Source organism: Solanum verrucosum, unplaced genomic scaffold, assembly GCF_900185275.1.
Source record: "Solanum verrucosum unplaced genomic scaffold, falcon-dt-bn FXZP01000064.1, whole genome shotgun sequence".
Classification (NCBI taxonomy): Eukaryota; Viridiplantae; Streptophyta; class Magnoliopsida; order Solanales; family Solanaceae; genus Solanum; species Solanum verrucosum.
Genome location: NW_026020144.1, coordinates 132,142 through 146,955, shown reverse-complemented (window position 1 = coordinate 146,955; position 14,814 = coordinate 132,142). Strand labels below are relative to the sequence as shown.

Below are 14,814 nucleotides of genomic sequence, written 5' to 3'. Positions count from 1 at the left end.
GTAAGGATCAGGAACTTGAATATTGATCTTTTGCTTCTTCCTCCTTCCCACCTTGGTTACGTATTAATAGTACTATTTTCATTCTCTATTTCTCGTTAATGCCCTATTTTGACGTGACACTAATTTAGTACCAAGTCTAAACTATTATTGTAATTATTTTTTTAATTGTAATAGTAATAGAAGAAGAAAAAATATGGACATTTGTTCTTAAAAACCTAGTTTGACAAGGAAAACATCCCCTATTAAATTAAATATTTTAAACTGGAGTTAGGGGTCAATCCATAATTTCCGTCTTTTCCCGTGGATTAGGCAAACAGAAAATTTGTTTTCGTAATAAGTAAAACGCATCATTTGTTCCCTAACCTCTCAGGAGAATTCTAATGTTTCGTCATCTACATCTTCCTCAACTTGTGGTCAATCAGAATCCTATTTAATTTTTTTAGGGAGATCATCACGCTCTAGAATGCTCCTAACTGATTTTTCTTTTGGCAAAACTATAGTCTTCAATTTATAACACATGCAGATTGAATTCATTTTATTGACAGAAAACAATAATTAAAATCCAACACAAAAACTAAAATTAAGGGAGCAGGCGAAGAAGATAACCTGTTTGATGGAGTGACTGAAAAGTGAAAATTGATTCAATAACATAGATTTATCTCTTCAGAATCACGCTACTGTAATATTTTACGGTTGGTAAAAGATGATGATGGCAATATTGGTAATAAAGAAAAGATCCAAGTGCGTTGTTGTAGGAGAAGGAGAAATTTGATTGCATTGACGGACGACAACTCAGAGTCTCAATTAAGTGTCGGTCCATAGAGTCTTGTTTTGGTGTCTCTTCACTCTGTTTTCAGCTACCCAATGGCTAAAAATCCAAGTAATACAGCCGGAAAAATGTTGGACACGAGGCCATTGGTAGCGACATTGCTCGCCTTCACTCTTGTCATGCTCATTTGGAATCTCCAACCTTACTACGATACCATCCTTAATCCGTCTAAACTCTCCATTAATATTACCGACCCTAACAAACGAACCTTCCTTACCTACGGCAATGCCGCCTCTCTCTTCGTCCAGATGGGAGCCTATCGCGGTGGTCCCACTACTTTCGCCGTTGTGGGTCTCGCTTCCAAGCCCCTTCACGTCTTTGGCCGCCCCTGGTATAAATGCGAGTGGATCCCCAATACCAATACCAACTCCTCTAAGAACCTCAAGGCCAAGGCCTATAAGATCCTCCCTGACTGGGGTTACGGACGTGTCTACACTGTGGTGGTTGTGAACTGCACATTTGCTGTGAATCCTAACCTTGACAATAAGGGAGGGAAGCTCATTCTCTACGCTTACTATAGTGAGTCACCCAAGAGATACGAGAAAATCACAGCATTGGAGGAAGCACCAGGGTCTTACAACCAGTCCAAGTTCAGCCCGCCATATCCCTACGAGTATTTGTATTGCGGTTCTTCCTTGTATGGGAATTTGAGTGCCTCTAGGATGAGGGAGTGGATGGCCTATCACGCCTGGTTTTTCGGGCCCAGCTCCCATTTCGTGTTTCACGACGCCGGCGGGGTGTCATCCGAGGTAAGGGCGGTGCTGGAGCCGTGGGTACAGACTGGTAAGGTCACGCTTCAGGATATAAGGGACCAGTCCGAGTTCGATGGCTACTATTACAACCAGTTTTTGGTGGTGAATGATTGCCTCCATCGCTACCGACACGCTGCCAATTGGACCTTCTACTTTGATGTGGACGAGTACATCTATCTTCCTGATGCCAACACTACTCTCGAATCTGTGTTAAGAGACTTCTCCAACAATACTCAGTTCACCATTGAGCAAAATGCCATGTCCAGCATCCTCTGCTTGAACGATTCCTCTCAAAACTATTCCAGGTTACTCTCCGTAATTTCTCTACTTGTACTGATTAATTGTTTTCACTGCTCTTCTTGTTAACCTAATAACTGCTTCGTCATTAATTTGATAAAGATAAAGGCATTCATCTTAACAATTTTTTTGTCATTAATTTTCTCTCTTATACAAGGCATTCATTTATTTATCAACTAAAACTTGATTGATTGATCTTTTAATACCTATTGGCTTATTAGTAGTTGATACTTGAGAGGCATTTAGGGGTTGCTGATCTAAGTTCCGTACCATCAATCCCTCTTCTGTTGAATTTGAGCTTCTCTTTAACGTTAAGGACGAATGTACAAGTTTCTGAAGCTTTCCTTCAATTTTCAATGCATGTTGTGTTTGTATTTACAAAGAATGCAGTCAAAGATGCCCTAGCATCGTTCACGCTAGTATATATAAGACATGTTAGTGACGGTTTAGGATGGACAAAGGTAGAGATAAGGTTTGCGTACATCCAAACTCCCGGTTATGTTGTTGTAAAGTTTTTAGGTACTGACCATCAAATCAGCATCTTTTTACATCTTCCTTTCATACTCTCCATTTGTTATTAATTACAGGCTGTGGGGTTTTGAGAAGTTGTTGTTCAGAGACTCGAGAAGTAACATTAGGAGAGATCGGAAGTACGCCATACAGGCAAAAAATGCATATGCAACAGGCGTACACATGTCGGAAAATGTAGTAGGAGGGACTTTGCACCAGACAGAAACCAAGATCCGCTACTATCATTATCACAACTCCATCACGGTACATGAGGAGCTGTGTCGTGAGTTTTTACCCATATCCGCTAAGCATAACATAACCTGGTTCGATAAGGTACCCTACGAATATGATGACAACATGAAGAAACTCACCCAAACCATCAAGGATTTTGAGCGAAATACTATCAATGCAGCTCCCGACCATACCAACAACTCATAGGATCAGTGTACAGTATTCTACCGAGAATTTTATTCACCAGTCACCACAGTGAAGAGAAGGAACTGGTGAACAAGTGTTTTAGGAGTAGTGTTCATCTTTAATTTGTAGTGTGCCCTACTCTTAATTCTTGGCAGCAAATTAAAGCAACACGTCCAACTCCTGCAGGGTCACCACACTTTACTTCTGCTGGCTCGATTTGGTTATTAATATCAAATCATTCATTTGTATCCACAAATTGCCAAGTTAGGTTTATTGGTTGATTTGGGAAAAGAGAGAGATGAGGGTCCCCACTCCCCACCAGGATTTGTCTGTAAATGGTAATCGCTACATTTTCTTTTATGACTACAATTCACTTCTTTCCTTTACATGTTCATTCCAATCCCTGCTTTTCATCTGTTACTCTAGAGTTTAGTGGTTGTCTTTCACTCATTTAAGAAGCAGATTGTGACTAGACATTTTTTAAAAACTCTCACCAGTTGATCTTTTGTCTGTTAGCAATAAAGGGAGTATTATTTCTATTGACGTGGATATAAATATATTGCAACATTAACAATGTACAACTGCTTGCCAACAGTGCAATTTGCTCCTTTTTAATATAGGTACTAGTAATAATAATTATATGCGTCCAACAAATGATGAAGGCGCACATGTCTTATCTCTTGCCTTTTGCATGATTAGTTCTCTAGTACCTTCCACTTAAAATGATACTACTATCGTTTAATTGTTTTCATAATAGGTAGAAATAAGATTTGATTTTTAAAATTTCATATTTTAATTGTATTCTGGACATTATTATTATTATATCTCTTCCAATGGATGAGTTGGGGTATATCTTACCCATAGCAAGTTGGGCGAATTATTGAGGGACAGACTAGTTAAAGTGAGCTTTGCCATAGTGACCCATGAAATGGGGTTAGATTCACAAAAGCTAGAAAGTAAACATATGCAGAGTCTAAACCATCAAAAATGAATGGGGGATAATATGAGATGGGCGGTGGAACAAAGCCCATTCCATTTACTTAAGGCCCAAAAGGGGTTTGGATTGGATCCACTGTTGTGTTGGACGTCTTCTGCTGCCCAACTATTCAAACGCATGGTTCAAATGATTTATCCATTTTTTGTGGTTGGAAGAAAAAACAAATCCTAAATTATTCAATCTCAAGTATGAACCAATTTTTTAAAATACTTTAATATTTGTTGACACATAATTGACGTTGGATTGCAAATATTATTCTTAGAATATATGAAAGCAGCTGGGATGGGGTATCTATCGATCTTTCTATTTGCACAAGTTAAGACTTAAAAGAGAAAAAAAAATGAAGTTTGTTGAGTCATAGGAATGTAGAGTAAAGGAGGTCAACAGAAAACTCTTCTTCTCTTCTCTGTTTTAAGCAACAAAACATTTACTTACTCTTACATACGAGGGAGCAATAATATATGTTTATCTTCCTCTTCCTTTTATTATTATTATTATTATTATTATTATTATTATTTTGTTATGAGTGAGAGGATGATTATCCTTTTAATTATTGTGTGCTGAATTAATAAAAAGTGACCGCCTTAGAAATGTGTGTCACTTTCCTTGTAAGTAGTTGTCACTTCACCCTCTACCTTTCATTTCCTTCTACTTTTCTTCTTCCGATATTTCCTTATATCTTTCTTCTAACTAACTAAGTAGATCTCTGTTGCAGAATATATCACTAGCACTCGTAAGATAATGGTAATCTTCATTTTCAACCCCACAAATTAGATAATTGTGTGTTTATATATATACATATTAAATTAATGGGCTCGCTGTGTCTGAATTAATATATAGGTGAGTCAGGATGAAATTGGGCCGGCATGGTTGAAGCCGCTGCTCAAGGCTAACTACTTCCATACTTGCACAATTCACGGTGATTCAAATAAGAGCGAATGCAACATGTATTGTTTGGATTGCATGGGAAGTAATGCTCTTTGCTCTTACTGTTTGGCCAATCACAAACACCATCGCCTTGTACAAGTCAGTTGCTCTACTTAATTCAGTAGTACGTATATATATATATATATGTCATGATCAGCCATAATTATAATATATATATATGTGTCTGCCTCTGTTTTTATTATTATATGTATAGATAAGAAGATCGTCATACCATAATGTGGTGAGGGTGAATGAAATTCAAAGGTACCTAGACATATCTTGCATTCAAACATACATTATCAATAGCGCCAAGATTGTGTTTCTGAATGAGCGTCCCCAGCCCAGACCAGGAAAGGGGGTTACCAATACTTGTGAAATCTGCGGCCGCAGCCTACTTGACACTTTCAGATTTTGCTCCCTCGGCTGCAAGGTACGTAAGTATGTATTCTCTTTTGGATAGAAATTAGAAATATGCAATTTTGGTTAAACCGAAGCAACTATATATGGTATCTGTTTCACTTTGTTTTCCAAGTATGTTCAGTTTATACGACCATATTGATTGATTAATTAAGAATTGTTTTTGGGTGGGGTAAATTGGAATTGCAGCTGAATGGTATTAGGCGAGGCGATGAAGAGTTGACATTTACATTGAAGGCGAAGACGAATGAATATTGGGATGATGAATCATCGACCCCAAAGAAGAAGAAGCGCAGGGACGAGAAAGTAACGTTTGGGTTTCGTCATCTGAATATTGAGGCATACAATATGTCTCCTGATACGCCTCCTATCTACAACCACAACAATTCAAACAGGAGGAAAGGCATTCCACATCGTGCCCCTTTTTGATAATTCATTAAGGCCGGCCGGCTCATCAAATTACAATAATACGGTTCCGTCACACAGACATACATTTATATATATAGTTCCTAATTACTATACAAACATGTGCATTATATTATATAGGTAGGAGTACTATGCTAGATCGATATTTATGTTTTAATGAATCCTTTTGTATATGTTAATTTACTTACAAGCTGTGTAATTAAACAAGGAGCGGGGAAGAAAATGGTATATATAGGACGTAGTTTATGATGTGTTTGAGAATACGATATTTTTAGTGGATATATTAACTAGCTATAGCTAGAACTTGGTATATTACTCCATTAACGTTAAATGGCAAAAAAGGATCCTCAGGCCTCAATAGCTCTGTTGAATAAATGGCAAAAAAAGCATTAACAAGATCCTCAGGCCTCAATAGCTTTGTTGAATGTTGAAAGAGACACGTCGATGAGGCGGCAAACGGGTTTTGACCTGAATGGAAAAAAAAATTAAACGCTACAGCTACAGCTAGTGCACGTGCAACTGAACCGTTTGACCGTAGCTAGATTACAAGACACAGTTAAATTAATTGACAAGGAGTAGTAATTTTAAGATATATAAATTGCCAACCATGCATGGTCATACTAATATCTTCTATGTAGGGAAGCAAATAGGAATAATAATAATAAAAAGAAGAAGAAGAGGGTGGGACCTAGTGCTTTGCATCCATGTCAAATTGAGAGAAGCTTGGAGGACACGTAACACTGTTATTAAGCCACGGAGGTGGACTCCCGATAGAGACTTGCCGCTTTAATTTCTCCTCTCCCTTTCTCTATCTCTAGCCCTTAAAAAATCCAATTTTTTTTCTCTTCCAATTAATAAAAATAATTTATAATCATATAAATATTTAAGAATTACAAATAAATAAAAAATCATGCAAGTCACGAACTAGAAAGAAAGAGTATACTATATATATACACAAACGAACAAGCTACATGATTGGAATATATAGAGAGGTTATTAAATAAAATTGGAAAATAGGGACTGTGAGGAATCTGCTCTCTCTTTTCTCTCTTTAAAATTGAAAGGTTGATAATCACACATTCGGAATTTCTAGATGACGAAGCGTTGAAGTTCGTTTTGGATAAAAATTAGTAATTAGGATGACCCCAAAATCAGCTTAATTATTCCATATTTCTAGCTTTGGTCACAGGTTGCATGCGTCTAATTAATTGTTTTGAATATACATAACTACGGTAGGGGAGCAATAATATAACTTCTACTTATAAAAGTATTGCTATGGAGTAATATTTATCTCATTTTTAGTATTTGACTAATGGAAGATAAATAGGAAAATTGGGTGCTATATATATATATTAAAGGGATAATTGTACATAATGGCAAACTTTTAATGTAAAATAAATATAGTAGCTATCGTTTCATTTATTTCCTTTAAGGAGCAAAGTCTCGGTCAGTTTGCTATTAATGGCCCCACCGATTTGTATTAGTAAAAAAAAAAAGTTGACGTTATTCTCTTCCTTTAATACAATATCTTCTTCTCGTTTGTATCTCTTATTTCCTTCAATTTCTCCCCAAAATTAGTTTGAAATTTCAAATCTCCACCAGCACGTTCTCAATCGCGGTTTCAAAATCCCTTCAAAAATTTCAGGTATCGCCAAAACTTATCTCAATCGATTACTTTTAATTTTTGTCTATTTTTTTCCAGTTTTTTCAAGCAATTTTTCACATCAGTTCATAATCCATATAGAGTTTTCCTTCAAACAATGGATGCCCAATCTCCATCTAAAAGATTCACAAGAGGTATACCCTTGCATGTCGAAAATAGTGTTGAACGCCCATCTTTTTCCTTAGGTTTAACTCAGAATTTTGGGGAGGTTTCAGGTTCAATGTCCAAATCCAACACAATGCAAGAGATCAAATCCAAATTGAAAAATAACTCAATCAGATTGGGGGGAATGAGTGCAAAATCGAAGCAATCCAACATCAAAATTGTGGAGGGAGGTAAGAAAGACCAGTCTGCTGCTGGGTCAAGTAAAAAAAGGAAAGAAAAAACAACTAATTATACAGAAGAGAATGCAAAAAGAAAGGAAGTTGTTGTTTCTGGCTTATTGGAGCATGATGAGGTATTTGTATAATCATTATTTTTGTATATGTTACGATTTTATATTTTTCTTGTATTTTCTGTGTTGATTCATGTCTTATAACTGTTTGTTCATACAGTTTTATATAGTCACTATGTTAATAGCCAAAGTTAAGTGTATAAAATAGAACTATTTAACTATACATACAAGGTAAACAATTATACATTTGAAATTGGTTGTATAATGTATAATATATATACAGTATAAACATTTATACAGTTTTGTGAATTGTTTTATGTATAAGTTTTTTTCATTTGTATAAGGATCCTATTTGTATAATCTTCCTTTAGACATATACAATTTCACAAACTTATACACATATATAAATGGTTTGTATTTCACTATATATACAATGTAAACAATTATGCATTTGAATTTATTTGTATAAGTATTATATCAATAGTTATTGTATTCGTAGCGGTACAACAATTTATCTATATATACAATATAAACATTTATACAGTTGAAATTAGTTTGTATAATGTATTTTTTCTTTATAAAACTTGTATATGTTATTTTCATTTAAAAGCTATTTCATACATTTTGATATATGTACTTGTGTCTTAATTATGTATACGTGTGTATTTTTAGTAAAATTATATATGCATTTTTTCAGGCAGTTAAGTTTTTAGGAAAAAGAGAACCAACACGCATACCTCACATGCAGTGTTACACAAATATTGAAGTAATGAAAGTGTTAACTACAAAGCTTACTAGTTCACAATATAAAGAATTTTGTGGAATAACATGTTTTGCCCAATTATCTAGCATTCGTAGGTGTCATTATCAAGCACAACTGATTAGGTGCATGTTTTTGAGAGAAATTGAGGGTAGCTCAAAAGATGCAATCCTGATACATGTGAATGACACCACTTTGCGATTCACCATTCGTGACTTTGCTATAATATCTGGGTTAAAATGTTCAGACAATGAGAAGGATTTTGTCTTTAATACCGAAGAACCAAACATAATTATTCTTCAGTATTTTGGAGTCGAAAAAGCCATCACCAAGAGTCAGTTGGTTGAAAAGTTTGATAATAAGGTTTGTGGGGATAATGATGATAATGCGGTGAAGTTTGCTATATTGTTCTATATACATTCATTCATCCTTTTCGAAGAACCAACCAATACTGTTATTGATAGGAAAGACTTTGATTTGGTTGAATCGGGCAGATACATTGACTACCCATGGGGTAAAAAGGCTTTTGACCTTCTGACTCTGCATTTGCACACTAAGATCAAACACGATGGGAAGTATTTCAGGTTGTATGGTTTCCCACTTGCTTTGCAAGTGTGGTTTTATGAATGTTGTTCGAATTTTGATGAGGAAATTGATGTTAAGGTATCTCATCACATCCCTAGGATACTTAACTGGAAGACAAAAAAAGATTTCCCTCATCTAAGCTATTTAGCTAAGGGCATGTTCAGAGACGACAACAATCCGATACGCACTGTACAATTTTATGTATAATATATTATCTGTATAAATATAGTATAGATATATAACTGTATAAATATACAAATGTATAAATATATGTATCAGTTTGTGCTATAGAAAACTATATGTATAAATTTGCTCCATGTATTATTATTTATACAAGTTTTTGACAATGTATAAATATACCTATAAGTAAGTGAACTTTATAAACATAAGCTCATTTGTATATATAAACTTATAAACTGTATAATTATACATATAAGTTTGTCTAATGTATATATATATAAACTGTATATATGTTTTTACATTTGATTAAGTAAATATTTGTATAATGAATATGTCAATATGAACATGTCTATATTTTGCAGCTTGTTTTTAAGAATATAACTCCAACTCCAGTGGAACTCAAGATTCTTGAATTACAACATATGAATATACAAATAACTAAAACACCATATACATTAATGTATTTGTTGTATAAACTAGTTACCTGATTGCATTTGACCTCACAGTTCTATATTGAAATCTATTTTCAATTGCATAATTTTCCATCACAGATTTCAAAGTGGCTTTGTTCTTATACACTTGGTCAATCTCCACGTACTTATTACAAGGATCTGAAATGACTCCATCACAGCTCCCTGACCCCAAGACACAAAGCGGCTCTACCAATTCACCAATTGACAGCTGCATAGTCTCAAAATCAGCAATACCATCATTACAAATTGATGTAACCATATCATTCTCCTGATTTGAACTTTCACACAGTTCAGTGATATTGCTACTATTATCCATTTTGCTTATACAAATTGGATACTTGTTGAAGTCATCTGCAGCCTTTTTAAGCATGATATACACTCTAACACCCATGTCGTTGTGAATCAACATTGGCGTTTTGCTTTCTTTAACCTTATACTCAATTTTCAGATTAATCACATTTGTATCAACACCGAATTGCATTGCAATAACATTATACAACTCCTTATACGATGAACTTTCTTTAAAAATCACCCCCTCAATTGTATAGTCAACGTAACAATTGTCATTGTTCCATCTATCGGAATGCATAACCAAAATAGCTAATGAAGCCATTTTCAAAATTTCTGTATAAAAAAAAAGTTATATATACATATACATTTATACTATTAAGAATTTCAACAACAAACATAACGTATATTTATACAAATTCTAGCAACTTCAGTTATTCACATATATACATATTCCAATTACATACTCATAGAAATGTTTATATACACAATTATACAATTTCATACAAGCGCAGTGTTATGATGAAGATAACTGTATAAAACATACACATAATAGTTTCATATATGTATTATACATATCTTACTGGATCATATCTGAAAACCTATACGTATAAACTCTAAGCAAATATACAAATCCGAACACAAATATTACTGTGAAATGAGCGAAATCACAAATTCAAAATAATCAACAAGTTCATCCAGAAAATTTCCAGATCACAAAATTTTCTAGATTATAAATTAACTATACAAATCATAAGTGTTAAACTCTATTTCGAACAAAATATACACCTCTCAATATACATTCAACTTAAATTGATGATAGTTAAAAAGGAAATCTGATTTTGAATACATGTTGAACATTATCTTCGACCTAAAAAAGCAAAATCAGAGTATATTTTCGTCATGAAATTACCTCCTATTGCTATCTCTACAGTCCAATGATCTCAATTGTTTGTGTAGTACCATCAATTGCTTGATCAATTTTCTGAATTGAGTTACAATGGAGTTCTTACTGTTGAAGACGACGAAGAAGGAAGGGAATTCGAATGGAACAGAACGTGCGTGACTTCAGTGATTTTTTTCCTTTTTTTTCTAACCGAAATTAACGCCCTTTTCTTTTTTAAACTATCAAAATGTATATAAAAAAAAAATGACAAGCGAATATACAGAAAGACAATTCCATAGCAAATTATAATTTTGCTACGGACTGCAATTTTACAAAGTTTGCTATAGCATACAATTAGCAATTTTTTATTTGCTATATGTAAAATTTTCTCTATATTAAACAAAAGTGTAAGGTCTAACCCGGTATATAGGGATCGCTTGCCTATTCCCAAATGAGCCCAATATAATTGTGATGTCGGGCCAGTTGATGGGCTTTGGATCAAGTGTTACTCACTGGAGGGACTCTCCCTCCCTGTGAAATGTCAAACCATATGATTATAATATAAAGGAAAAATCACCTCATATACACATTTAAGAGTCAATATTACAGGTTTTAAATCTACTTTTAAAAAATTCTTGCTTATAACAGTTTAATTACGGGTTATAACATATCACTAATTATTTATAAATTAATTAAATTTTACTTTATTAAATAAGTAATTTTTTATAATTTTATATTATTATTAAATTATTTTAATAAAGAATACCCCATAATTATCTCTTACACAATTATAGGGATTTATATTGATTACTGTTCCTTTTTTACAGTTACAAGTCACACCTCCACACCCCACCTAAATCCCTCACCCCACATCAATTCCACGTTAAAAAAAAAAACAGAAAATCATCTTTCATCCATACTCCATTGAAGCCGATTTTTCAACATCTAAAAACTGATTAGGAGAAATCTATTCTCCATACAATCAAAACAAAAGGGCAGATCTCTACTTGTGAGACATGGACTTTCAATGGGGTTTAAAGGGTTTTTTGTGTTTTTGTTGTGTTTACAGGAAGACTTGTTTTGGAGTTGAGTGCTTTGAGGCTTTTCATATGAAAAGGTTCTGTTTTTCTAATTTGGCTGTAGAATTTCTGGGGTTTTCTTGGGACTGACCATTTTACCAGAAATTTAATTTGTGAAGGTGAAGGTGAAAGGGTTTAGGGTTTATCTATTTTTGTCCCAAAATTGTTAAAGATATGAAGTTGGAAAAGGATGTTAAAAGGGAGAGGTTGATGGATTCTATCAGTTTTATTCAAATCTAATTTTTTTATTTTTTATTTTTTTTAAAAAGAACATTTTTCATGAGGAGTTAATAGTTGACATAAAGGAATTATATGTCGTTTGTGATCACAGGTGTAACTGATCTGGCTTAGACCAAAAAGGTATGATCTTGATCTTTCAATTTGTATTTTATAACATATATATATATGCATGTGATGTTTGGTGTTTGTACAAATTCTTGTTTATGTATGATTTACATGATTTTGTTTGTACATTTTTCAAAAGGAAAAGATTTACATGATTTGTTTCTTGTATTAGTCCTCCAAAAGTTAATTGTGTTTTTTACTACATGGGATATGGTTAAATCAATTTAGTAGACTTTTTTGTTAAAATTGTTATATTATGCATATTATTGGTATGAAAGTTGACTTAACATACGATTTATGACTATGGTATGAATTTTGTCTAATGTTGGAATGAATTGGTATAAAATTTGGTATAAAAATAATATGATGTATTACTTATATTTGGTGTGAAACTTGTTTAAATCTGGTATGAAGTTGATACACAGTTTAGAGGAAATCTATCTTTTTTTTCAAATTATTCTCATTATGTCTACTAATCTGGCATGAAACATGAATAATATTGGAATGAAAGCTGACTTAATATACGATTTATAAATATGGTATGAAATGTGTTTTAACATTGACATGAAATTGATTTATTATTGGTATGAAAGCTGACTTAAGTTGTGTATTATTTTTATCAAAATTGTATGATATCAGTGGTCCAATTATGTGAACTGATTGTAGTTTGTTAAATCATTCCTTTGTTTTTGTATAAATTATGACTAATGTTGGTATGAAATTGGTGTTTTCTTATAATACCTAAAAAAAAATTTATATATAATAAGAAGGTTTTTTTTTTCAATTTCTCTAACTAGGTTGATGGCAATGCGGAAAAACAAAGAACGATGATGGCGCGATCAGTGAGAGTGAAGTAACTGGGACTGTTGCTAGGAAACTTGATGGATCCCGCATAGCAAAAAAACATGCTCCAGATACCAGCAATTATCCTACACCAAGACTATGGAGATCAAATTTGAGATAATTGATTGCAGCTTAGACTCTTTACTATTTCATCTCTTTTTAACTTTTGAACGATATATATTTATTTTTTATACCGTTTTAAGTATTGAATGATATAGAATATGCATTGTTTTCTCCAAGTCAGTTATCAACTACATATGAATTACAGATTGATATGCATTACATATTATATTTTTCAAATTTTGGATAATTTTTTTCTGTTTAACTTTTGGATAATTCTTTTTTGTTTAAGTATTTGATGATATATACTATAATATGTTATCAAAATAGTTGATTGCACCTTTTGATTCTCTTTTGAATGTTCTAAAAATTGTAACACTGTGTTGTTAATTGTACACATGGTGACTGGCATGCACTAACCTATTATGTTTGGGTATTATAAGTTCAGGACAAAAACATTATACAGATTTCATACAGTTCTGATACACTATTTTTTAAAGTAGCACTGTGTTTTTAATTTGTATAACGAATGCATGAAACGTGTATGAAATACATTTTATATGCATATGTCTATGACTTCAATATTAAATGTTGGATATTTGTATTTAGTCATGGTATAATTTTTATAGTTGTATTTTGTCTTATTTTCGTTTGAATTAAATATGATTTATATATGTCCGACTACAACTTAAATTAGTCACTAATATATACAATATCTTTGATATGGAACAAATTTTATCATTAACGATATGCAAGCTGTGTCATTAATGAATGAATAGTGTATAAATAATAAATACTACATCTAACAATAAATTTGTATAAGTATGCATTCTATATGATTACTGAATGAACAGTGTATGAGTGTGTTTCTATATGATTACTCATTAGTTGACACGTGTATGAAATCTATTACTATGACTTTAATATTAAATGTTTGGACATTGTATTTAATCGTGATATGATTTTTATATACAAATGTTATGAATTGTGTTTTCACATTTGTCTTATTTTCTCATGAATTAAATATGATTAATATATGTATGACCAACCCTTAAACTAGTGTTGGAATGAATTACATAATTAACTTTTTATAGTTATTACTAATATATACAATATACTTAATCTGGAACAATTTTTAGTAACAAATGTATGAATTTTGTGGACTTAATGAATGAATCGTGTATAAATTGAAACACAATATCAAGCACTAAATTTATAACAGTATGCATTCTGTATGATAACTGAATGAACAATGTATAAATAATAACCAGTACGCTAAACAAAATTATTATGTTTTATATCAAACCAAAACATTAATATAACCAACAAAAAAAATAAAAATTATATATAGTCTTAACAAATGAACATTCATTATTTTTGCATAGGATAATTTGAATATGTTTTCCTGTTATGTCCAACTTGACGACATCTACTACAGGTAACTTTTGACCTTTTGAATTTCACATCAGCAAACCCCCTCCATTTGAAAATCGACATAATTCCCTGTTTCATTAAAAAAAATATAAATTAGTCTCACATTATAAACAAACAATTCGAAATACAAATATCATTCAGACAAACAGAACATTACAAAACAATTTTTATATTCAATCAAAAAACATTTCATACAAATATCATTCAATAGTACATTCCAAACACTTTCATACTATTTTAATACAAATTTCA

General features: G+C 32.5%; 2 protein-coding genes across 2 annotated transcripts; both read left to right on the top strand.

The window, feature by feature from the left end:
* Positions 1-695: 695 nt before the first annotated feature.
* LOC125827797 (galactan beta-1,4-galactosyltransferase GALS1) lies at positions 696-2,827 on the top strand. Its single transcript, XM_049507136.1, has 2 exons — positions 696-1,886; positions 2,466-2,827. Exons 1-2 carry the CDS (start codon positions 865-867, stop codon positions 2,824-2,826), a joined length of 1,383 nt encoding a protein of 460 aa, XP_049363093.1. The 5' UTR covers positions 696-864; the 3' UTR covers position 2,827.
* A 1,815-nt stretch (positions 2,828-4,642) lies between these two features.
* LOC125827759 (protein RGF1 INDUCIBLE TRANSCRIPTION FACTOR 1) lies at positions 4,643-5,575 on the top strand. Its single transcript, XM_049507084.1, has 3 exons — positions 4,643-4,828; positions 4,944-5,159; positions 5,336-5,575. Exons 1-3 carry the CDS (start codon positions 4,748-4,750, stop codon positions 5,573-5,575), a joined length of 537 nt encoding a protein of 178 aa, XP_049363041.1. The 5' UTR covers positions 4,643-4,747.
* The last annotated feature ends 9,239 nt before the right edge of the window (positions 5,576-14,814 follow it).